The following is a 24,126-nucleotide window of genomic DNA, read 5'->3' as shown; positions in this document are numbered from 1 at the left end:
AGCCCAATTCTAGCTAAAACCTAATTTGTATTTTTTTATTATTTCTCTATATAAAAGTCCAATTGATTTTAAAAAAAAACGAGGTTAAAATAATAATAAGAAACTAAATAAATGATATGCATAGTAATTTTAATTCGGATTATAAAATTTAAAACCTTCATCATCATTACATAAACAATTATTTATTTTAATAATTTATATATATTTATTATTAAGAAGTGAAATTTATTATACATAAAATTATTTATGTGAGATTGTTTCACCTTCAAATTTTCAATCTATATTTAAACTTTAATTTTCATAAATGAAAAATTTATAATGATTTGTAAAGAAAAAGATTACATGTTAAAGCAAGGTAAATGTACAATTTACATTTTATTCATTTTAAAATATACAATTATATAGAATTGGATTTTAAAATGGAAATATTGATACAAATAATTACATATTTATTTTGAATAAGGATTTTTTTAAGATTTAAAGGTGTAAAAGTCCTCAAACTTAACTTTTTTTACTCAATTGGGTACTTGAACTTTCAAAATGCATAAAAAAAAACCTCAAATTTTTTCAAAAAAAACGATCAAGCCCTTTTTTTTTGCACTCAATTAGGTACTTGAACTGTCAAAATATATAAAAAAAGTCTTTTGATCATTAACTTTAACAGTTAACCATTAAAGTTAATTGCTCCTAAATTTTTTTAGTTAAAGTCACTATGTGTCACAACCACGGTATGACACGTGGCAAAAAAGATAAAAAGATAAAAAGATAAAAATAAAAAATAAAATTAATAATTTTAATAAAAATATAAAAATTTTATTTTTATTAAAATTATAAATACAATAAAGATTAAAAATAGTAATATTTTACAAAAGTTGTAAAAATTATAAATATATAGAAATATAGAAAAATTATAAACTTTTATAAAGTCGTAAGAAAATTATAAAAAAGTAAAAAATATAAAATTTGTAAAAAAATTATAAAAATTATTGTACCAAAAGAAGCATTTTATTAATTTTTATAACTTGTATTGATTTTATTTTTTATTAATTTTTACAACATGTTATGCTGTGTTGTGGCACGTGATTGCTTTAACTGAAAAAAATTGGAGGTCGTTAACTTTAACGGTTAACGGTTAAAGTTAATGGTTAATGTAACGGCCTAATTTTCAGTGGTGTCGGAAATGGTGATTTGAGATCACTAAATTCGACAAATAAGATTGAACAAGATAGTAATTTAATATTTATGAGTCAAGTAAGAATTTAGAAGAATTTGTGAAATGGTGAAATTAGTGAATTAAAAGAATTTATTAGGTCAAACGGGTCAAAAATGAGGTATCGAGACCTCAAAGTTGAAAATCGAGCTATAAATATTTTTATAAAGATTTATGGAGTTTCATTGAGTTAGTATTAAAGTTTCGTTAGAAAATTTTAACGTTTGGATGGCTAATTAATTAAAAAGGACTAAATTGAAAATAGCACAAAATTTGTTAAATTGTGAGTAAATAGCTTAAGTATTTAAAAAGATGGATTTAAAGAGCAATTAGAGCCAAAGGTTAATGGCTGGACGGTTTGGGTATGAAATAAGCAAGAAAACAATGTGAACAAGGGGCAAAATTGGAAATAGCATAAAAGTTAATAGTTAAATAATGATGTAATTGAAAAATCTAGACATTTCTTCATATTTTCTCAGCTAAAACGCCATAGAAGGTCTGGAGAAAGCTGGTTTTCATATTTTACATCATGTGAGTTTAATTCTTACTTTTCTTGATAATTTTATGTTTTTATGACTTTTACAATTAGGTCCACTTGTAGAATTCATTAGTTTTTGATTTTATGGGTGAAATTGGAAGTTACCCTGGATGGATAAGGGAATTTTATGATGAATTATTATGAAATTTAAGTTCTAATTTTATATTAAGGTGGTTTTATTAAGTGATTTTGATAGGAAATGATATTTAGGACCTAATTGTGAAAAAGTTGTGAATTGAAGGTTTCTGTTGAAATTAATAATATAAAAGGTTTTGAAATAGTTTATAATGATAAAATAAAGTGTTAATTGAGAAAATTAGTTCAATTGATGGGTGAATTGAGAAGGACTAAATTGTGAAAATTGTAAATTTTGGGGTAAAAGTGCAATTTCGAAATTTGAACAGCATAAATTGTGAAGTGAAATAGAATTGAAATGGATGCTAATGAAGGAATGATTTTATAATTATAGATCAAGAAAACGAACTGAATTGTGGAAAGGAGAAAATTCAAGAATAGTCCCTGAATTTCTACGACTTTTACAAATTAGTCCAGGTAAGTTCATATGGCAAAGTTCAATGTTTTGATATGAAAATATTATGATTGTTAAAGTATTTTATTGTTGATGAATACTATCAATTTGCATTAACTAATGAATAATGTGTAACTAAAAGTACAAATTAGTAGGAACAATGGATTTGAGTGCTTCTATTCTGTGACCCTGATGAGTTGATGAAACATATGTGACAAGTGTGCCGTTTAAGACCATAGCTGGGCTATGGCATCGGTGCAATGTGATAATGTGACTCAGATAAGACCATAGTGGGCTATGGCATCAGTATAATGTGATAATGTGATTCCGTATAAGACCATGTCCGGGATATGGCTTTGTATGATATGTGAACCGTAAGACCATGGCAAGGCTATGGCTTCGGTGTGTGATGCGTATCAATGTGAAAGTCCATGGTTTACTATGGCAATGTGATAATGAAGCACTCAATTCCCTTATTGTTCCCTAATTTGACAATGAAGTAAATGAGAAATGGGCCTAAGGGAGTTAAATTGTGAGTTGCCATATGGAAATTATTCCAATGAGTTATTAATGAAATTGTGATTTGGAGGATGAAATAGTTAAACTAATATATATATGATTGTGTACGATATTTGATATGATTTGTGTTTATATGCCTATGAGCTTACTAAGCTTCAATAAGCTTACTTGTGTGTGTTTAATATTTTTATGTAGATTGACTTGAAGTGAAGTGGGTAGATCGGATCAACACAACAGGGCACACTATTCAGATCAATTCCAGTAGTTTTTGTTTTATGTTTAAAGATTTATATGGCATGTATAGAGTTTGAATGAATTGAAGTAAAGATGTTATAAACTAGTTAACAATATTTGTACTAAAACAGTTTTCGTAAGTAGCAGTAGTTTGACTTTGAAAATCACTAAAAATAGTAGAAATGGAATTAAATAATGAATAAATTATTGAATCGAATCTTGATGAGTCTATTTTCATATGGAAGAAGCAAAACAGGTATATGAGCTATATTTTATGAGATGTTTAAATTTTTGTGAAACAGGGCCAGAGCGATTTCTGGATCCCCTGTTATGACTTTGGAAATTCACCATAAATTTTACAAAGATAATTAGAAGTCATACTTTATATGTACAGATTCCTTATTGAGTCTAGTTTTATTAGAGACAAACGGCATAGTCATTGAAGCTCTGTACAGAGAGATATCTGATTCGTAATACACAAAGGTCAGAGTAGTCAAACCCTAAAACATGGGAGATTTTAAATAATAAACTGTACTAATTGGCTTGACCAAAAATTCTAGAAAAAAATTGGTAAGTAGATATATGAGTATAAATTCAGAGAAAATTTACGGATTTGGATTTCGAGTTTTATAACTCGAGATATGAATTATTTAGCAACTATGACACAGTTGGACAGCTTGTCTGAAAAGTATTATATAAATTATCTAAATTTGGTTAAGTGCTCAAATAAGTTTAGTAGTGCCTTGTGCTCGACTCCGGCAACGGTCTCGGGTAAAGGGCGTTACAGTTAAAGCCTAAAGGACCTTTTTGATACATTTTATAATTTTTTTTATGATTTTTATAATTTTTTACATTTTTTATGATTTTTATATATTTTACTTTTTTATTAAAATTTAATACTTTTTATAACATTTATTTATTTTTTTATAATTTTTTGCCACATGTTACGTCGTGGTTGTGATACGGGGTGGTTTTAACTAAAAAAATTAGGTGCAATTAACTTTAGGGCAATTAACTTTAATGTTCAACTATTAAAGTTAATGTCAAAATGTTTTTTTGATACATTTTGACAATTCAAGTATCAAAATGTGTGTGAAAAAAAAAACAAGGGCTTACTTGCTTTTTTTTGAAAAAGTTTGAAGGTCTTTTTTATGTATTTTGAAAGTTTAAGTACTCAATTGAGTGCAAAAAAAAGGACTTAATTATTATTTTTTAAGTTGAGGGTGTTTTTTATGCATTTTAAAAGTTTAAATATCCAATTAAGTAAAAAAAAAAACAAAGACTTAATTACTTTTTTGAAAAAGTTTGACTTTTTTTTTTACATGATTAAGCCTTTGATTTACAAATGGAGTGGGTAAAAGTATCATAAAGGTTTAATATTAAGAATTAGATTGTATTTTGTCTTCTTTACTAAAAAAAGATAATTTAATACCTATACAATATATTAGAGAACAAATTGGTCACTTCTTTTAAAATTTAATCTATTTGTACTATTAAGAACTAGTGCGATTGATAAAATAATCAAATAATGACGCATGGAATGTCATATGTACTCTCATATTAACATACAATAATTAATTTTTAATAATAAAATTTTAACAGAATAAATAATTTTTTATTTAACACACAAAAATTAATTAATTTATTTTTTTAAGTAAAAAACTATTAGTAGAAAAGCTTCATGATACTTTTATTGAAATCATTCAAATTAGGCTAAACCCTGAATATCCTTGCCCTGCAAAAAGAAACCGAAAGAGAAAAATTAAGAAAATAGTAATATTAAAACGAAAAGCGAATGATGCAAGGTTGCAAGCTCCGGGCATCCCGATGTGGTTACGATCTCGTGCGCCACAAACAAACAAAAGAATTTCAGGCACTTCAATACATTGCACGACACGTGTGGTGGGCTCACTTACAGGAGCAGTTAACTATGTCATTTGTATCCGTCAGATCATCTTACTTTGCCCAGCGAATCTTCATATTTCATCCGTTGGATTGCACCAGGTTTGACAGCAAAAGGGAACACATGTGGATCCTCTCGTGTACATATCTTTATTGTAATTATTATTACTATTATTTGGTGTAATTAAGTATATTAGTGAATTAGATTTCTTTTTATAAAAGAAAAAGAAAAGCTGAGTCAAACTAAACGACAAAACAGAACTGTAAAATAAATAGGTCTGTGAACTGCGAGGAATCATTACTCGGAGCAGGTCTTTTCTAGTGGGGTCCACTTTTTTGGACCCACTAAATCATAGAGTTTGACGGCCTTATTCGACGCCGTTTAATTTATTGTTTGGCTCTACCACAAAGGACGTGGCAAAGCCAAAATTTCAAACTTCTTGCGGTATAATAAATTATTTACAACCATTGATTGCGTAAAACAATGCAAAAATGTTTTCGCGAGCTAATATTTTTGAGTGAGCTATACGCAATATAAAATTGAATTAATATATTTAGGTATAATATTAAATATATTGTACATTTTCATGACATTTTTTAAGGGAAGAATGAATTTCAGACTTCAAAAATAAAATTATTAAAAAATTACCATGAATCACAAATATAAATAATAAAATTGATGTGAAAATATTTAAAAATTAAATTAATTTTCGTAATGTTTTTAATTTACACGCATCCTCCAAGTTAAAGGAGTAGGAATATTTTGAAAATGGAATTTTATTTTTACCTTTATACTTTTAAATCAATAAAATAATATTTTTATCAATTATCATATAATTATTGATAAAAGAGGTGGATTTTTAATTTTAATAATCCGAAACACGTTTTTTTATATTTCGTAAAACATACGAGCCTCCACAGATATAAACAATCTGTATAAAGTAAGAGTAGAAGCATTACGGTTTTTTTTTCTGCCGGAAGTAGTAGTACGTTAGTGAGCAGGCTTTTATCCCTTAAAACAAATAGCACCATGTTTGGATCAATCCAGAAGCAACTTTGGCTGTGTCTCGGAGTCCTTAAACACCGACGGCATAGTAATAAGTTTGCAAAAGTTAAAAGCAAACAGATCTTTAGGTTCCCTCTCCTAGCCCTTAACGATTAACGTCGTTCAACGCAACAGGACAGAAATTTTAGAAAATAGAAAAATTGGCGTTTACAAAGACGTTTTTGTTCAGCTTTGTGTTCTTCACTTTTCGGTTTTTTTGTGCTGATTACACTATTTAAGAAAGGGCAAAACCGTAATACACTCTTTCAATAGCTTTTTTTTTTTTTCCTTAACACAACTGGAATTTTTATGGTCTATCTTCAATGCACCATTTTATGGTCTGAATTCAAAGACTTTTTTTTTCTTTTTTTTTTCAAGTATATAATCTAGACTCGAGAATTTTAAGTGTGATATAATTATACGATATAAACTGTAAAAATATTATAATACGATATAATATATAATTTAATGTAAAACATTAATACGGCTATTACAGTATAAAACATGCAAATATATGATAAAAATTATATAATATAAAAGTTTTAATTTATATTTATATTTTACATGATTATAAAAATGCAAAATACAAGATTTTCAGTAAAAAAAGAGAAAATAAAATAAAAAGTTGATGAAGGGGGAGGACAATTAAAAGCAAAAACGTGGGGCAGATCAAGTGGACAACAATTGCCGTGCACAGCAAGCGTGACTGCTTCATATAAAAGAAACTCTGTTTCCTTTTGTCTTCAGCTCTAAAACAGGAATGGAATATACACTGTTTAAAGAAACATATTATTATTCTTACAGTTGGATAATAATTTGATTATAAATTATTAGGGAGCTAGATAAACAGTAGAAAAATAATTTATTTTTTTGTTTCGTTTATTAATTCAAGTAAATTGTCAATATAATTTCATTTACTAACCATACTAAATCTTCAGCCTTTTTAAATGAATAGTACATTTATTTGTGATTGGTGTGAAAATAATAGTGATGTAACGATATTTTAGTGTAAAAAAAAATTAAATATATTACACAGGAGATAAATATCTATCCAAAAGACTTTAAGATATATTTTAATTGGTTTAATTTATCAAAAAAATTATTTATTAATCCTATCTCTCTTTAAATAAATAATACTTTTATTTATAATTAATATAAAATAATAATAATTATAAAATTAAATACTTTAACTATAATGTAACTTGAAATAAAATAAAAAACTAAACATACCACATAACTTATAAACATAATCTAAAAGAATCCTAAGACATATTTTAATTATTTTAGTCTATCGAGAAAAATTCGTTTATTAATAACTTAAATGCTTGTTTTGAGTCGGTTTACTGTTTTATTGTAATATATTATTTACCGCCTATCAGTAACTTTTACGAGGTTATCAACAGCATTCAAGCTCACAAAGGTATACGGTGGACACTGTTTTCTACGAACCACATCTACATCGCATAAAAATACGTATATCACTCTTAATGATTAGAGAGAAGCAGAGAAAGAGTATATCAGAAGCCTCAGTCGTCTACTATTTCCCTGATTTTGATGCATTTCAGAAGAAGCAAAAATAAATTAACTAAAAAATTTAATAAAAATGGCAGGAAAAAATATATATTGAGAGTTTATATATGTTTTTGCTAAGCCAGACTATCATCTCATTCTCATCTGCATTTTGGGTGTTCTTTTTTCCTCTCTCCTTCCAAGTTTTAAGAGAAGAAAACCAGGTGGGTTCTTTTCAATTTTCGCCATTTTGTATTTGTTTTAGCTCTTTTATTTTTATTTTTTTTGATCAATCTGCATTTTTTAGCATCTGGGTGTTAAAAAGATTGGATCTTTATTTGAAACCAGTTTGATTTTCAAGGTACTTTTTTTCCCTTCATGTTTTAACTTTGACTTAACTGATGTCTATGTTGGTTTTGATGCATGCAATGTCTTTTTTTTTTTGCTAATTATTAATGCCTTGTCCATTTTTCGAGTACCCATTTACTTTTTTTGGGGGGGGTAAATTTTGCATCTTGTTTCGATCGTGCTTTTTGTTTTAGTTACTTCTTCATCATTTTTTTAAGAATCTGTTCTCAGTCCTCCATCTTCAAAAAGCTCCTTAAATCTGTCTGATTTTTAGAAATCTTTGAAATTTTTTTGTTAATGATAATCTGGGGTTTGGTTAATGTTGATCATCAAAATCTATGCTAGCCACATTTCTGTACTGCTTCTTTGTAGAGTTGGATGTAAAATAAATTATTGGCTTTCTTGTTTATTTGCTTTGTTTATTTACAAGTTCACTGTTGCATATCAGCTATATAAAAGGGTCGCCCCCTTTTGTTGATTTGGATTTACCTTTACCACATTAAACGAACTTATTGAGGATTAGTTTGCTTCATTAGATTCTTCATCGGTGCTCAAAAATGTCATTAGATGAATCTTTAATGACATTTTCAAGTTTTCTTTTTTTAATCTTCATCTTGCATTGTTGATATGATTCAAGGATCTTGTACTGTTCCACTTTTTCTAAAGGCCTGTCAAACTTTTGATTTTTGAGGTGAAATTGTTATGATATTATTCTGCTTATTGGCTATTGCGATGTTGCTTTCCAAAAAATGCTCATAATTTTGGGGTATAATCCTCTGGGCTTTTGTTTTTCTTTGGGTGGATAAATGGATGTTCTTTATACTCTTTTTCATGGGGCATTTCCTTGCATGGTATTTGTTTTGTTATGGTTTTGGCATCAATGGCATATGTTTTATATTAATGAGTTCTTGATTCTAATGCAGTAAGGAGCTGCTGGCTTTCTTGCTAAAAGGTTGTGGTTTTATAGATAATGCAGTGTGAGAAAACATACTTCATAGGCAAGTTCAATGGATGGTAGTGTGATGGCTGATCCTGATCCAGACTCGTCTACATTGGGTTTAAGGCATATTAGCAGCTCACTATTCAATATTCCTGGTTTCCTTGTTGGGTTTAGCACTAAGGGATCTTCGGATTCTGATGCTGTACGAAGCCCTACATCTCCTCTTGATTTGAGAGTGTTTGCGAATTTTAGCAACCCCTTTACTGTTAGGTCTCCTAGATCATCATCTCAAAGTGGTTGTCAAAAGAAGTGCGATTGTAGTAAGATAGGCTTGGGCATTGTGAATTTGCTTGCCGATGATATTAAACCAGATGGTGGAGACCTTGATTCTCCAAAGAGAATGAATATAGTATTCGGACCACAGGTGAAGACTAAGTTTCCTTATTCATCGAGGTATTCCCGTGAATACCTTGGTAATTCCATGAAATCCAATTCTTTGCCTAGGAATTACATAATTTCACAGCTTTTCCAAGCCAGAAAATCCAGCACCAAGTCAGCAGATTACTTTGGAAATGAAGAAGTATCGGTTGAACCCAAAACAGATCTTGGGCTTTCCCCTTCATTTATTTCCTCTAGTGAAAACCTGAATATGAGTTCCGAAAGTTTTTGTTCAGAAAATGCAACCTTCAGTACTAACAGTTCACCTCTGCCAATTGGCAGACCTTTGCAAGTAGATAATTCTTTGGTAAGTAAACCAAGTTCACTTCCTATACTCCTCAGCCATAGCATGGTGTCTCTTTCCACACATGAGATAGAGCTTTCCGAGGATTATACTTGTATAATTTCTCACGGTCCGAACCCTAAAACAACTCATCTTTTCGGTGACTGTATTTTGGAATGTCACAACAATGAGTTGACCATTTTTGACAGAAAAGTGGAATCCGGTACCAATGTGCCCCCACCAGCCAAGAGCAGAGAGACTTCAACACTTCACCTCTCTGATGAGTATTTGAGCTTCTGTTACACTTGCAAGAAACAACTAGAGAAGGATGAAGAAGTTTACATGCACAGGTTTATACACTTCGTATCCGCTTTCAACTTTTACTTCTGGTTGCAACTCTATGTAATGGCTGAGACTGTTTTTACTTCTGATTCTTGCAGAGGTGAAAAGGCATTTTGCAGTTTCGATTGCTGCACTGAGGAGATTTTTGCGGACGAGGAAATGGAGAAAACTTGTAATAATTCCTCATCCGACAGTTCTCCAGAACGGAGCAATGATGAAGATGTCTTCCTAATGGGTATGTCCATTAACATGTAATGGACTATTGTTGTGAAAGCTTTTTGCAGGCATCCATGCCCAGAGTGATAACATTAATTAACTGGGATGATCATCTGTTCATAAAAAGAGCTGTTTATGTGAATCTATCTGCAGCCATGGATGATTGGAGCATAAATCACAAGTCATGGATAGCACAGCATAGAGTTTAATTTATAATCCGGAGATAGATATAATATCATTAGACTGTTGCATTATAATTTTGATTAGATGAGTTAGTAGCGGCTGGAAGCCCCATGTCATCAGTTTTCTTTTTATTATATCTTTTTTTTGTTATTGTTGCTCTTGTGTGAGCCGTTGCAGAAACTTTGGAACTTGACAAACTCATTGTTGAATCTTGAATGCATTCGACATTCACTGGATTAACCTTAGTTGTCTGTAATAAATTCTTGTTTATGAATGTTAGTGGTTTAATCTTGTTCCTGGTTCAGTGATGCAAATCTGGGTTTTCACGGTTCACTTGGTAATGCTGAAGAAGATCGTCACAGGTTAAATGTATCTCCTATCATTGGTGTCTCAATCTCAGATCTCAATCTCAGAACCAACGATACTTTTTGTGGAGCGCTGTATGTTACGTGGGTGAGTGTTGTCATGGTGAGACATGAGAGTATGTTTATTCTGGATGTGTTTGATACAGTGGTTGAAGTCTAGTGCTGGATTTGCTAACCTGGATATGGTAGCCTAATCTTCAGCACCAATCTTGCAAGAGCTTAGACAAAGGTGAAACCACTTATTTGATTTCCAGGGAAGGGGTTAGAATCTTGCTCTTCGAGTGAGTGTTAGCAGATTTTCGGTTTTTTGTTTATGGTTTTCTCCAACTCGATTTAATATGACTTATGGAATAACAAAGAAAAAAGAAATAACACAAACAAATAATTTATAATTGTTTTAATGGATGCAAAGTCAAAAGGCACTCACATCAGGTTGAAAAGCATTGCATCTTTTCTGCATGCATAATTCTTCTAACGTTTGCTTTGCACAACGTGAAATAAGAACCATGGAATTTGGTGTTTGAGGCAAAATTAATCATAATCAACTATCCTTTTAAAAAATAAAAAATAATAATAGAAGAAGAACAATGCAAATGAAATGGTCCAATGCACTCATCTGTATCATTAACAAGTGTAAAAAAGAGAGGGTGTTATAGCCACAATGCACTCATCTTTATGGCCATAATGACTTGTTAAAAAGGTGATATCTGACCTAATATTAAGATTGTTCACTATTTGCTTATTATTAAATATTAATGAAACTTCCATCAAGGAAAGGAGATTGGTTATAGGTTCAAAAGGCCCAAAAATAATAAACACAAAGAAGTAGAAAAGACCGACAGAAGTCAAGCTCAGTAGCCCACAAATGGAAGAACACCCTCAAACAAGAAAAAATATTTATCAGAGCTAGCTTACCGGATACATCAAAATTTAAAAAAAAATGGACAAGAAAGAACTACTTCAATATACGATCTTGCATGTTAAAAGCCTCTATCATTCACTATATTAACATGACTACTCAAATTTTAATGTTTATCAATATACGAAGAACAAATATTTATTCGACCATCTGAGCTATAATTTTGTACAAACATAGGAGGTTATGAAAAAGAAAAAGTAAGATTATACACTAAAACAATTTGCATGACGTGGCAACCTACCGGCCTGTATGTTGAAGATAAAAAGTTTCACTTCTTCTTACGTGGCAATTTGACATTGGGTTTAGAAGCTGTTGAATCTCGATGCTGCATGTATGGATCTGTTTTTTTGGACCCATATCTCTATTCCAAATTACCCATTTGCCCTCTCATGTCTAACATTATATATTACTCGATAATTTTTTTTTAAATTAAGAGTAATTCTTTTTTATTAAAAAATGAATTACTTTGATAAAATTTCACCACTCTTTCAAAGCAAAACAATCTACTTGACCGTGTCAAGAAACAGTTCAATGCACTAATCTTTTATTTTCATAATTAAATTTATATTGAACTTAAGTATAATGATTATATATATCTTCAACTGTAACAATTGAATTAAATTTAGGGTTAGTATTTAATATATTCCTAATTTTTATTATTTTACAAGTAATTTTAAAATTAATTTTGTATCTCTATGTTTTTAAAATATTTATTTTTAATATTTTATTATATTCAGATAAGATATTTTTAATTTCTAACCCTAATTGTAAAATTTAAAACTCCGATAAAAATATACCAAATGTTTTTCCTAATTTATATGAGATGCAATAGAAAATACCAATACTTAAACACACGCACAAATATCCCCCCCCAAGAAAATTCTCAAATCTACTGCACGAAAAAGGAAAAAAAAAATTGAAAATTTTATATTTTATAGAGTGGAAGAAGGATTTTCCTCGTAATTATCACAAACTAATAGGGGCATTTTTGCCTTTCAACGAGCTTTCACTGACGGAAATTAGAAAAAAGAAATGAGGATAGAGCAAAGTAGAGAGCAGGTGAGCTTCTTTCTTTTTTTTTTCTCAACTTCCCAGAAAAGTTCAAAAAAAAAAAAAAGAAGGGAAAAAAGGTAGAAATGGGTTTCGTGATAGGGAGCTCTTGCTATTTGCAAACTCCCATTTCCAACTGTCAGCTACTGTTTTCTTCTTCTTCTTCTTCTTCTTCTTCGCAATCCGTTATCTTTAACCTAAGAAATGCAGAGTCCAAGAGAAGAAGGAGAAGCTTCAGGCCTCCAATGGCTTCTCTGTCCCATCAAGACCCAAAGGACCACGTTTCCCGTAAGAGGAGGGCGGTTCTTCTTGTGGGTATTTCCATTCTTCCTTTCCTGCAACTCAGAGCCAACGCTGTCGAGGGCTCCGCCTTAAGTAAGCCTCATTCTTTTTTGAAGTAACATTTTTGTTTTCTTTCAACATTTGATCCTTTTAATCATATTACTGAACTTCTTGAAATGGGTTATTGTTTTAATTAAACCATGTCTAGAAGTTGTACTTGAATGAGTAGGCAATGCTTTAGTTGGAGCAATGTTCTTTTGAATTTTATGGTTTTATTGTTTTCACATCTTATAGATTGGTTCACGCATATCCTGAGTTCTAGTTAAGATGAACTAGCTTTTGTTATGGATGCAGAGAAATTAGATAAAAGTGGATATAATTTCCTAATCGATTTTGTCTTGTCATATCTTATCCATATCCTTATACACCCATGCAAACGTTACTTCTATGTTTTTTTCCCTGATATACGTGTCAGATTATCACCCTTTAGTCATTTTTGCTACATCAATTTGATTTGGATGCATTGAGAGCACAGATATCTAATGTTTTTGCTCACAGGAGTGATGTTCTACTGTAATTTGTGTACTTAAATATATTCCTTTTGGACTTTTTTGGGTAAATAATATTGGTTTCTTGAAGAAAATTGTAGCAAGGTTCTGCTGATGGTTGTTCTGCACTTTGAAGTGATGTTCAAACATAGCAGTTAACGGGCCTGAACCTGATGTCAATTTAGGCACTCAACTTTAGCATCATACTTAAATGGGTTCTATTTTGCCATCAGGACTTCTCTTTGTTAACTTTGTAATGCTGTTTGGTATTTTTCTAATTTTATACGGACATGTGTTGTGGTAGAAAAAGAAATAATACATGTTGAGAGATTGCTATATATGTATTTTGGTTTCAGCAATCTATCTCTGATAAGGTAAGCTTCTTTAAGGTTCAAAGTATAAAAGTGATGGATGAGCTAGATGAACTTACCATTATATTATTAGTGTTAGAAATAGATGATTAGATGGACGAATCTTCCATGATAAGTGCAAGAGATTGCTTAGCGGAGAAAAGTAGAAGTAGATAAGAAGGAATACTGGAGCTGCAAATGGCAGTTGCTTGTGGGGAAGCTCTGGCACTAATTGCCTTTATTTTGATTTCTTTTCTTTTTGCCCTTATTGTGTTAAGAATTCTGTTTTGGCTTTTATTACTATGAAATAATTGAGTTAAATATTAAATTGGTCCATCCCCTTCCAGGGAAAAAAGGGAAACATTCCTCCGAGTGGTAGTGGAACAACTTTTAGGACTGTTTTGTTAGTAAAAGTTCAATGGTCCATGAAATTAGTAAGAGGTGACCTGATTGAGAATTTAGTAAAATGCTGAGTGGTTTATTTTGGTATTTGAACAAGTCACCTTTCATGGAGAAGAAATCAGGTATGAACTCACAGTTTCTGTACTAATTGGCTTGAGGTATAATTGCAAGTGAAGCTTGTATAAGTTACTCATTGCTTTCATATTCAAAACAAGTTCTTATGCTCATGCTTGTTCTTTTCGAATTAATTCGCGTATCATTTTCTTTAAATTTCATATATATTGGATCTCTTATCAGGGTCCTATATGCATTCTTCTTCTTAAGTCCCTTTTAGGGTTGGTCTAATAACTGTTCACCTTCAATTTCTTTTTTCATTTATTCATCTTTTTTTCTAAGAAAATGTGACAGAAAGTGAGCTAAACAAGCCAGAGGAAAACCAAAAAGCAGAGGTTTGAGTCTTACTTGCTTTATTATCCCATTCAGTCTATTTGCTTTAATTATGTTTATTTCTTGACTTTTTGACTAAGTTTCGAAATTCTTAACGGGGTAGCTTCCATGGACAGGAAGAACGGGGAGGTTCGACATCAAATCCCTTTCTATCTTTTCTGAATGGTCTTGGGATATTTGGAGTCAGTGTGCTTGGTCCGCTCTATGCTTTGCTTCAGAAGGAGAAGAAAGAAACTGATCAAGCCTTAGAGTCAGTAAGTCATCACTTACCTTCAAATTCAAATTTTGTTACACCATAAGATGGTTTTGAGCATTTAAGAAGAGTTAAAGAAGTTATGGGTACTCAGACCCTTTTCAACCTATGTCACTTGGACGTGGGTGTGTTCAATTTTTTCATAGTTTTTTCATGTATTTGGAGGGTGGTATACCCTCCATGTCAAAACCTGCGTCGGACTCAGATACTTCAGTGAAAATGAAGAATCATAGCAATATAGTTTTCTACAATATTATTGTCTCTCCCAGTCCTCAGACTACTTTTTCCTCAACTTCCCTACTTCCTATCAAGTATTCCCTTTTCCGGATAGAGAAAAGTAAAGACAAAAAGCAAAAGATTAGATATCAAAGAATGCTTTTGGTTTTTCTCACTTAATGTAATATTTTGCCGTTCTTAATTAATTTCGACTTCCATTTCCATGGATTAGTTTAAAATTAATTTTGCATTGATTGGAACACGCAGATAAAGATCAAATTGAAAGAAAAAGAAGCTGCAATTGTCTCAATGGAGAAAGACTTTGAATCAAAACTGCTAAATGAACGCGAAGAACGAACCAAGCAACTTAAAGAGGCAAAGGAAGAAAAGCTGTCTATAATGGATCAACTAAATTCAGCTAACAATACAATTGCAGGCTTAGGGCAGGAACTTAAAAATGAGAAGAGGTTAATTGAGAACCTTAAAGTTCAAATTGACAGTCTTCAAAGCAACCTCTTGAAGGCCGGGGAAGAAAAAAGATCTCTTGAACAAGAATTGAAGGAAAAGCTTGATTTAGTGGGCGTCTTGCAAGAAAAAGTAAACTTGCTCCGTTCAGAACTCAAAGATAAGGAAGGTAACATTCAAAAGCTCAGCTCATCCATTGATGAAAAGGAATCAGAGTTAAAGAACGTAAACACTGCTTATGAGAAAACTAAGGAAGAACTTAGGAAAGCAAATTCAGAGATTGAAGGTTTGAAAGAAGAATTACTGAGAAATCAAAGTGAACTTGAGTCGAAAAATGCTGCGGTGGATGAATTAAATGCAAGGATAAGTTCTTTAACAGTTGAAAGAGATAATTCTAGGCAGGAATTTGGTGCTCTTCAAGAGGATTATAATAATCTCAAAGTGTCTTCTGAAAATAAGGCGGCAGCAGATGCTAAGCTTTTGGGGGAAAGAGAAAAAGAAATTCACTTGCTAAAGGACCAACTCAAGCTTGCTGTAAATGATGCAAGTAAAAATAAAGCAATTGTTGTGGATTTGGAGAAGGAAAGAGAGAACCTGAAGAAAGCACTGGAAGTGGAATTGGAAAATTTAAAGAAGCTGAAAGAAGAACTCCTAGTTGCTGAGGAAACTCTTGCAAAGTCCAAAAGTGAGGCTTCTGATCTGTTCAAGCAACTTAAGAACTCACAAACACAATGTAAAGAGCTTGAGTCAGAGGTTTCAAGGGTTAGGGCTGAGTTTGATGAAACTAAACTAAGACTGCAAGGCAGCCTTGATGAGGCAGAGCAAAGTGGCAAAGTTCTTGCCAATGAGCTTGCAGCTGCGAAAGAGCTTCTGAACAAAACCAGGGAGGAGGTGCAGACATTTTCTCATGAGCTGGCATCTATGACAGAAAATCGTGACAGCCTTCAGAGGGAATTGGTAGATGTCTATAAAAAGGCAGAAACTACAGCTGATGATTTGAAAGAAGAGAAAGCGATTGTTTCTTCCTTAAAGAAAGAAGTACAGGCTTTGGAGAAGCAGATTTCGAAGGACAAGGAAGCAAGAAAATCACTTGAAAAGGACCTGGAAGAGGCTACCAAGTCACTTGATGAGGTGAACCAAAATATACTGAAACTTTCTAAAGATCTTGAAAGCGCTAATGCTAAAATATCTAGTCTCGAGGATGAGAAAACGGTGCTGTATAAAACACTTACAGAGCAGAAGAATGCAGCTAAAGAAGCCCGAGAAAACATGGAAGATGCCCACAACCTTGTCATGTCACTTGGCAAAGAAAGGGAGAGTTTGGAAAAGCAAGCGAAGAAACTCGAGGAAGAATTGTCATCCGCCAAGGGTGAAATACTACGGTTGAGGAGTGAAATAAATACATCCAAAGTTGCTGTAAACAATGAGCTTGGACAGGAAAGTGACAATGAAGGTGAAGCAAAAGTGACAGTCAGTTCAAGGAAAACTACCAGAAGGAGAAAAAGTAGCTCACAATGAGGTTCACAAGTAACCATCCTGAATTATAATATTTTATTATCCTGGATTTGATTGTTGCTTGTCAATTTTTGGCAATATCATTGTATTGTTGTTACATAAATCTGACATCGAGAATGGTAATTAAGGAATTGGCTTATATGTATGTAAAGATCCACTGTATGCTATTTAAGGAATTATTTAGCAATACCATTGTATCATTGTTATATAAATCTGACACCAAGTATGCTATTTTAGGAATTTTTTTACATTCTTTACTTCATACTGATGCCAAAGTACCAACACACGTTCTGAACCATTTTCTTCTTTTCTCATGCATTTCTCCCTTTGCATCAGTTATGCAAATATAAATAAATTAAGAATGCCAAAATTTTAAATATAAGTATGATACATGTCATGCTAATCTTCATTTACAAAGTCACATTAATCATGTTTTATGTTTATTATATTCACTGTATCATGTATTTGTATAATGTTGTGTGCATAAAATTTTTTAAGATATTATTTAGTGATACATAAAAATGTGAAGTAAATTTTAATTGGTTATTAATATTTAAATATTTGAAAGATTTAAAATGGGTTATTAAAATGGTTTTAAGTAAATTTATGTGATAACGAACTTAATAAGAATTTTTATAAAGTTGTAGAAGTATTAGCTATCAACACAATTAAATAGGTTGGTAAAAACCATATTATATAATTAATTTAAATTTTACTTAATTGTAAGGTTACAAAATTTTCCCAAAAATTTTAAAATTAAATATCTTACTAACTCACACTTCCTATTTTCTACTCTTCTAAAAAGAAACTATATATACAATTAGTTTTGTTTCTTTCACTGTTATTTTTATTCTAATTATTAATGTATAAATTAATTAATTTGTGAACGATCCAAATCCAAATCATAATAATAAAAATAAATAGTAGCTTTTAAGACTTATAAAATTTAATAAATAATTACCAAGGTATGAGTGTCGACCACAGTGGGAATCGAACCCACGGCAAATCTAACCAAATAATTTTTAATAAAATTGAACTGAAAACAGAAAAACAAATATGTGAATTTATTAGATTTTTTCATTTTAATAAAAATTAATTAAAACCTTCATTTTAAATCCATCTCCAAAGAAAGTTCTTCCATTGGAGGCCAAAAGTTTGTATTTCTTTAAATTGTAAAAAAAAAAAAAAAATGAAGTTTTGTTAAAACAAAAATTGCAGAATTCGCTAGTATACGGTTTCCTCGTCTCTCGCTTGTATCGATCTCGATTTCCAGTATTTAATCTTCACATTTTCTTTGTTTTGTTTTTGTTTTCTTTCTTCAGGACTCACTGATTTACCAGATCCGAGTTCGTCAAGTTTCGATTTTGGGTACACTAAAAAGTTTTAAGGAAAAAAATAGCATCGAAGTCAGTTTTAGCATTGTTTGTTTGAAAACTGGGTTTTTCTTTAACTTCGAAAAGCTTCAGTGGGGCAATCAATGGTTTTTTGCTTTGATCCTTGTAATTTTCTAAGAATTGGGGTTTCATAGAAGAATTATTAAAAGAAACTAGTATTTTTAGGATCTGGCGCTTGGATATAAGGAAAATTTACAATCGTATTAAGGAATTGGTTTGGAAATTCTTTGAGGTTTTTGCTGATCTTGTGTATTGGGAAATTGAAAGTTGTATTTCAATTGTAGTCATGTTCTATGGGGCGACGATATGGGATCCTTGGCTCATTGTAGCCCAAATTGTTTGCCTTCAATGCTTATACTACCTCACCCTTGGAGTCTTTTTGTCCTTTCTTGTTGGCACCCATGTTTCTCATATGAGCTTAGTCTATTTCTTTGACTTTGCTACTATTACATCCTCAACCGTTGTTGGCTGGTGTGTCATTGCTTCCTTTCTGTTCAGCTCTGTTGCAGGGTGAGATACTGAGAATATAGTTCCCACCTTGATTTTTAACTGCACTTCATTTTATGCTTGTCTATTTAACTTTTGAATACAGAAATGGTTGGTTCCTATATGATGCCTTTTGGATGTAGTAATTTTCAGATTTCCTTGGATACGAGTAATTGTTGCCATAAAAGAATAAATTGTATTAAAGTTAAGCCTAAGTCTTATTTTGCTTGACAATGGGCTGTTTATTATTAGAAAATCTATATGTTTCCTACTGTTGCCTCAGCATTGTACCCCATCCTTGTAAAATCTGCTGGTTGCTTATGATTGAACTATATAATCCCCTTTTCTTTTGTTTCATCCATTGCTATAGGTTGTAGGACTGGATTTGATCAATAAATGGATTATATTGTACAACTGTGATGTTCCGTGATGGTCCGTGTCGTCAGTTTTATGATATGTACACTTTTTCTGATACTAAAAACTTGGATTTAGAAATCTTTGCATATGCATTTTGATGTCGAAATGTGAGAAATTTGAATGTCGAACTGTTTTCTTAAGGATATCTATAGTTAAGCTTTAAAGTAATTACGTCTCTGCCCAAGGCATTGTATCTGTTATTTTTTGCTGATTCAGTTTGTGTTTGGCATGAGGGAGGTTTTACTTAGTTGCGAATTGATGGCCAGAGGTAGATATCACTTCTAGGAAGATATTACCTCCATGAAAACTTGGAATAATACTCCACAAAGAATTTTGGAATAATGATATTAGGCATTTTCTAAACTTAGCTTATTTTTAACTTGCGTTTTTGCTTTATTTGGATGTATACAGAGCTGGATACATGATTTATCTGATTGAAAGGGCAAAGAAGTGCTTAGATTTTTCAGCCACCCTCTATATTATCCATCTTTTTATATGCCTTGTATATGGAGGTTGGCCTTCCTCTGTAACCTGGTGGGTTGTGAATGGTACTGGAGTTGCAGTGATGGCTTTGCTAGGTGAATATTTATGCATTAAACGGGAACTGAGAGAGATTCCTACTCGATACAGATCAAGTAAGAAATAATTCCTTTATATATTAAAAGTAGCTTCTTGATTGTAATTTGAAATAAATAATTATTTTTTCTTTATTGGATTATATCGGTGATGTTTTCGGAGGCATTTCCAGGGAAAGAAAAACCTTTTAATGCTTGACCCCTAACTGTTAAAGAATCCATAATCATCTTAGTTATCTAAGAAAACATAGAAAATAAAAGGATCCAGTCCTTCAGCTTAAAGTTAAAACATAAAACAGAAATGTTCAGATAATCGTTTTGTTTAGTCATTGACCTAAGACCTTACTAGTTTTCTGAGTTGAAGTTCAACATGTCATAATATTGGTTGAATTTTGAAACTATTCCATGCAGATATTTGACTGACAAATAATCAATGTGTGAAGAAATCCCTTATGGCATTAAAATTCATGGTATTTCTTCACTTCTTTGGAGGAGCTTAAGGATATAGTTCTTTAGATATGGATTCAAAGGCGCTAAGAGGAAGCACTAGCTTAAGTTAAATAATATATGTTCAGTGCTTCTGGATATAATCAAGAAGTGCTTCTAAGGATGGCAGAGAGGAGCGGTAAAAGCTTGGGACTTGTGGTGCTCAAGTGATATGAAGCTGGAGCATACCGCTAGATATGCATTCATTCGAGGTAGATCTAAGAATACAATCATAGGCCGCTTTGCGAAAGATGATTCATTGCATCTAATATACTGTTTTCTGATATTATTTGCATAACTGAGTAGTTTTTCATTCTCTATAGAATTGTTTGATAGTATACAATTTATTTTCCAAAATAAATTGGTTCTAGTAACATGAAAATTGATTTAGTTTCTTACATTCCAATATGAAATTGAGAAAGATATTACTTTGGGAAACCATGAGAAATCGACTTGGTTTGATGGAATGCAACGAAGTTTAACCTATTTTTTTTCTCCATTAAACCAAATCATAATGTTTAAATGATTTAGGGTATTCTCACAAAATGAAGTTTAAAAAAAAGTCAGGTGTATGCTAAACCTCTTTCAAGACTGCCCAAGGGTCTGGAAGGATTAGACAAGCACTTTCAGCGTGTTTGGTTGGCGAGGATAGCCAACTCATTCAGGACTGATTCATAAAGCAACAGTTTCTATTTATTGGAATAACTCATTGCAAGCAATGATGAATGTGGCCTGAGTAGGCACTTGGGGCTCTGCCATCAGAATCGGCTATTCAACGCCATCAACAAGCACTGAACTCAACCACAACAATACGACGACTCAAAATTTCAGTCTTATAACTTAAAAATATTAGAGGGAATCAAAATAGAAGTAATTCTTCTATAAGAAAAAAAAAAAAAAAGAACTCTCCTACAGTTCAATGCAAGCAAGGGCAAATGTCAAAGAAATCAATGGAAGATGATTCAAGAGGAGATCTATTGCCGACCCAACTAGGGGAACCTCTTCCAGGTAGTATTGAATGATGTTAGCCATTTGTTGTAAATTTCAAATGAGGTTGGGTATCTCGGAACTTATGCATGTAGTTAAAAAGTGAGAAAAATCAAAGCAATTTTTGTTTATGGTAATCAAAATTTCAGAAGCAAAAAATGTCAAAGAAGGTTTGGGCGAGAAATCTAGAAAGGAGACAGAGGAATAAAGGTGAAAAAAAAAGAAAAGAAATTAAAGTATGACTGGCAATAGAAACCACGGTGGTTGGTGGAAGCAAATATGACGAAAAGTAGATAATATGATGACTTATGAGTTTAGATAGAGAGAAGATAAATTTTTTAGAGAGAGGAGAGACAATTTGCAGAAATAAGTTGAAAAAAACCAAAATTGAAATTAAAAAAAAAAAAACTCATATGATTTAAGAAAATAACAAGACAAAATGAAAACATTTCTAACATTATTTCCGATTAACAAGATGGAGGATTATATTATATTTTGATATAATACGAACTACTAACTAGAATATAAAAATATTGTTTGTAATACCCAAAAAATATTATTTAGATTTAATACTTGTCTTTTAATTAAAATGAAATATTACTTTAATATATATTATTAAATATTTCTATCTTATTATGGTTAATATTTAATTTTTATAAGATGTTAATAATATAAATAAAAATTATATTTAAAGATAAAATTGTTATTTTAAGCTATTCTTTGCATATTCTTCTATGTAATCAAATTATGTAAAACTATTATTTATTTATTCTATTTAATCAATCAAACTAGTTAATATCTATTACCTCCTCATTTTATTCCCATCAAATATCTATTACATCCTTATCTTATTCAATATCAATGAACCAAACGTAATTATTATTTCTTCCCCTGAGGCTTCCATGGTGCTAAGATGTCTCCCACTGTGAGATAGACTGAATTCATTCCAAAGGATTTTGGAATTATGTAATTTCTCCATCACATTCACACACAAGCTGAAACGGAAGAAAAACCACATCAGCAATGTATGCTGCGAAATTTCATTGGATGAAAATGACTAGGTTTGAAGAAATAATATTCTTCATTCAACTTGCAGGACATATCAATAATTATACATTTCAAAGTGGTTTCATGGTTTTCAGTAATCCATTCTTCCTCCTATAGCAATGAAATTCCTTTATTCAGCCAAGCATTTGCTCAATAGAATGCTTTTACTGTAATCTGCTAGGCTGAATAAAACATTTCGGCATGACAGTCCTCTGGAAATTTTAATTACCTATTCAATGATAGGATTAAAACGACATTAGTGGAGTTACCTTTCTTGTAGATAAGTTGAATTTTCGAAGTAGATTGGAAATCGGGTGGCCAGTATGAGAAATGAAGGCACCTTTGTATTTGTGTTGATGGAATATATTCCCAATTTCCTGTGTTTGGCCTGGTGACATGCAAAAGAATCTTGACTACAGGAACCCCAACCTGCAATTTCAAGCACTGATCGAAAATTTTCACTACTTCCTATTCTATGTCGATGCTTTTAACAGTACAATAATAGGGGAAGAGAGAGATGAAAAGCAGTCACTTGGAAAAGTTTAAAATGATTACTGCAGTGGCAAGTAATCAATGTTACGATGAAGTAATAGCAAGAGTCCGAACCTAACGTAAGATAGCATGAAGTGCAAGAACCAGCCGTGTTCATTAGAGACTGAGGGCCATCATTTCTTTGTTTCTATCAACTTGGTAATTCTTTAGAGAAGCAAATGGGCAACTCCTTCCTGCACAACGTTGTGAAACATTTGTATGAGAGACTAAATTTAAAAATCATAGAGATGTCAATGATTTTGTGGTTCATTTATAGTTAGCGTAGGCCATCCGTAACATGGTATGGAATAGTATGTTCATATATGTTGCCTAATAATATGAGGTAATAACAAAGATTTTAGTTATCGACGACAGTGCTGGTTCAGGAAAAGCTGACAGTGAGGGACAGGACCTCAGTCTTGATAGCAAAAGCCAGATAATGGCCATTAAAGTATAGCATGTTCAACGAGGCTGGATTCAAACCCTTTTGCAAGTGGCCAATCAGTGAAATATAAAAAGAAAGAGACAACTTAGATTTGGGACAATTTTTTCAAAACATCTTTTACATAAAAGTAGAGTATCACTTCTTACAAATGAGATTCCATGAGCTTTTTGATTTAATGCAGAAGACGAGAGAATCGCGGCCGTTAATGGGACAGCTGCCGATTCCCAGACAAGCTTCGGTTTCCTCATGATCTGGATCCATCGAAATTTTCAAACATCAAAAGTTAAAGAATCTAAGTTATAATGTGGACAAACTTTTTGGTGGTGAAAAAGAGATACTTGTAATGTCTTGCCGTCAACAGAAGCAACAGGAAGCCAAATCCCATTACAACAGATGAATTTAAAACCAAAATTACCATTGGAACATTTTGTTCCTTTTCAAAAGTGGAATAGGGCTCTTACTACATGAAATGAAAGCATATATAATATGAAAGGCACATGCATGCCTTGTAGTCATTGATTCTGTGGTTTAGTTTATTGGACTGAATCAAAGAGTAGATTTACATTCATCGAAGTCATCCCAACCAATGATTGTGGAAGCATTTGTAAAGTGCCCCTTTGATTCTTGTCCAAAAAGCAAGCAGAGCACTTCCTAGATGCCGCTAATTACTAGCTTACTTGACATTCTTCTATAATGTCTAGCACCTAGTT

At 31.7% G+C, this 24,126-nt stretch overlaps 4 protein-coding genes across 12 annotated transcripts; 3 read left to right on the top strand and 1 right to left on the bottom strand.

Moving 5' to 3' along the window:
- Nucleotides 1-7,386: 7,386 nt before the first annotated feature.
- On the top strand, nucleotides 7,387-10,510 carry LOC108453514 (FCS-Like Zinc finger 10-like). Of its 4 annotated transcripts, none has more exons than XM_017751658.2 (4): nucleotides 7,387-7,710; nucleotides 7,794-7,847; nucleotides 8,802-9,845; nucleotides 9,936-10,510. In XM_017751658.2, the coding sequence occupies exons 3-4, from the start codon at nucleotides 8,842-8,844 to the stop codon at nucleotides 10,090-10,092; spliced, it is 1,161 nt and encodes a 386-aa protein (XP_017607147.1). In that variant the 5' UTR covers nucleotides 7,387-7,710; nucleotides 7,794-7,847; nucleotides 8,802-8,841; the 3' UTR covers nucleotides 10,093-10,510. The 4 variants fall into 4 exon arrangements, with proteins under 4 accessions (XP_017607147.1, XP_017607144.1, XP_017607146.1 ...); XM_017751655.2 differs by having other exon boundaries at nucleotides 7,388-7,710; nucleotides 8,758-9,845; XM_017751657.2 differs by lacking the exon at nucleotides 7,794-7,847 and having other exon boundaries at nucleotides 7,388-7,710.
- A 1,954-nt stretch (nucleotides 10,511-12,464) lies between these two features.
- On the top strand, nucleotides 12,465-17,260 carry LOC108453376 (MAR-binding filament-like protein 1-1). 4 transcript variants are annotated; one of them, XM_053028024.1, is made up of 5 exons: nucleotides 12,465-12,579; nucleotides 12,781-12,945; nucleotides 14,549-14,601; nucleotides 14,716-14,853; nucleotides 15,336-17,260. In XM_053028024.1, exons 2-5 carry the CDS (start codon nucleotides 12,816-12,818, stop codon nucleotides 17,049-17,051), a joined length of 2,037 nt encoding a protein of 678 aa, XP_052883984.1. In that variant the 5' UTR covers nucleotides 12,465-12,579; nucleotides 12,781-12,815; the 3' UTR covers nucleotides 17,052-17,260. The 4 variants fall into 4 exon arrangements, with proteins under 4 accessions (XP_052883984.1, XP_017606936.1, XP_017606935.1 ...); XM_017751447.2 differs by having other exon boundaries at nucleotides 12,535-12,945; nucleotides 14,561-14,601; XM_017751446.2 differs by having other exon boundaries at nucleotides 12,535-12,945.
- Nucleotides 17,261-18,028: 768 nt separating this feature from the next.
- Nucleotides 18,029-20,844, top strand: LOC108452849 (uncharacterized). Of its 2 annotated transcripts, XM_017750626.2 has the most exons (3): nucleotides 18,030-18,952; nucleotides 19,757-19,980; nucleotides 20,332-20,844. In XM_017750626.2, the coding sequence occupies exons 1-3, from the start codon at nucleotides 18,729-18,731 to the stop codon at nucleotides 20,337-20,339; spliced, it is 456 nt and encodes a 151-aa protein (XP_017606115.1). In that variant the 5' UTR covers nucleotides 18,030-18,728; the 3' UTR covers nucleotides 20,340-20,844. The 2 variants fall into 2 exon arrangements, with proteins under 2 accessions (XP_052883982.1, XP_017606115.1); XM_053028022.1 differs by lacking the exon at nucleotides 20,332-20,844 and having other exon boundaries at nucleotides 18,029-18,952; nucleotides 19,757-20,104.
- Nucleotides 20,845-22,138: 1,294 nt separating this feature from the next.
- Nucleotides 22,139-23,209, bottom strand: LOC128292999 (uncharacterized). Of its 2 annotated transcripts, none has more exons than XR_008283011.1 (3): nucleotides 23,047-23,209; nucleotides 22,710-22,884; nucleotides 22,139-22,388 (listed from the first exon to the last, which is right to left on the bottom strand). XR_008283011.1 is itself a non-coding variant. In XM_053028023.1 (3 exons), exons 1-3 carry the CDS (start codon nucleotides 23,087-23,089, stop codon nucleotides 22,229-22,231), a joined length of 363 nt encoding a protein of 120 aa, XP_052883983.1. In that variant the 5' UTR covers nucleotides 23,090-23,209; the 3' UTR covers nucleotides 22,139-22,228. The 2 variants fall into 2 exon arrangements, 1 of the variants encoding a protein (XP_052883983.1); XM_053028023.1 differs by having other exon boundaries at nucleotides 22,710-22,869.
- Nucleotides 23,210-24,126: the final 917 nt, after the last annotated feature.

The sequence above is a fragment of the Gossypium arboreum genome, chromosome 5, assembly GCF_025698485.1.
Source record: "Gossypium arboreum isolate Shixiya-1 chromosome 5, ASM2569848v2, whole genome shotgun sequence".
Classification (NCBI taxonomy): domain Eukaryota; kingdom Viridiplantae; phylum Streptophyta; class Magnoliopsida; order Malvales; family Malvaceae; genus Gossypium; species Gossypium arboreum.
This window is presented reverse-complemented; position numbering and strand designations above follow the sequence as displayed.

Bases quoted from the DNA above. Each gene is read 5' to 3' on its own strand.
- LOC108453514 (XM_017751658.2), top strand. From the start codon at position 8,842: ATGGATGGTAGTGTGATGGCTGATCCTGATCCAGACTCGTCTACATTG. The intron at 9,846-9,935 runs GTTTATACACTT...TGATTCTTGCAG, and splicing joins GAAGAAGTTTACATGCACAG to AGGTGAAAAGGCATTTTGCA.
- LOC108453376 (XM_017751446.2), top strand. From the start codon at position 12,657: ATGGGTTTCGTGATAGGGAGCTCTTGCTATTTGCAAACTCCCATTTCC. The intron at 12,946-14,548 runs GTAAGCCTCATT...TTTTTTTCTAAG, and splicing joins TGTCGAGGGCTCCGCCTTAA to AAAATGTGACAGAAAGTGAG. The intron at 14,602-14,715 runs GTTTGAGTCTTA...TTCCATGGACAG, and splicing joins AGGAAAACCAAAAAGCAGAG to GAAGAACGGGGAGGTTCGAC.
- LOC128292999 (XM_053028023.1), bottom strand. From the start codon at position 23,089: ATGAACACGGCTGGTTCTTGCACTTCATGCTATCTTACGTTAG. The intron at 22,870-23,046 runs GTTCGGACTCTT...TTGAAATTGCAG, and splicing joins TTCATGCTATCTTACGTTAG to GTTGGGGTTCCTGTAGTCAA. The intron at 22,389-22,709 runs GTAACTCCACTA...CTTCCGTTTCAG, and splicing joins TCAACTTATCTACAAGAAAG to CTTGTGTGTGAATGTGATGG.
- LOC108452849 (XM_053028022.1), top strand. From the start codon at position 18,729: ATGTTCTATGGGGCGACGATATGGGATCCTTGGCTCATTGTAGCCCAA. The intron at 18,953-19,756 runs GTGAGATACTGA...GGATGTATACAG, and splicing joins CTGTTCAGCTCTGTTGCAGG to AGCTGGATACATGATTTATC.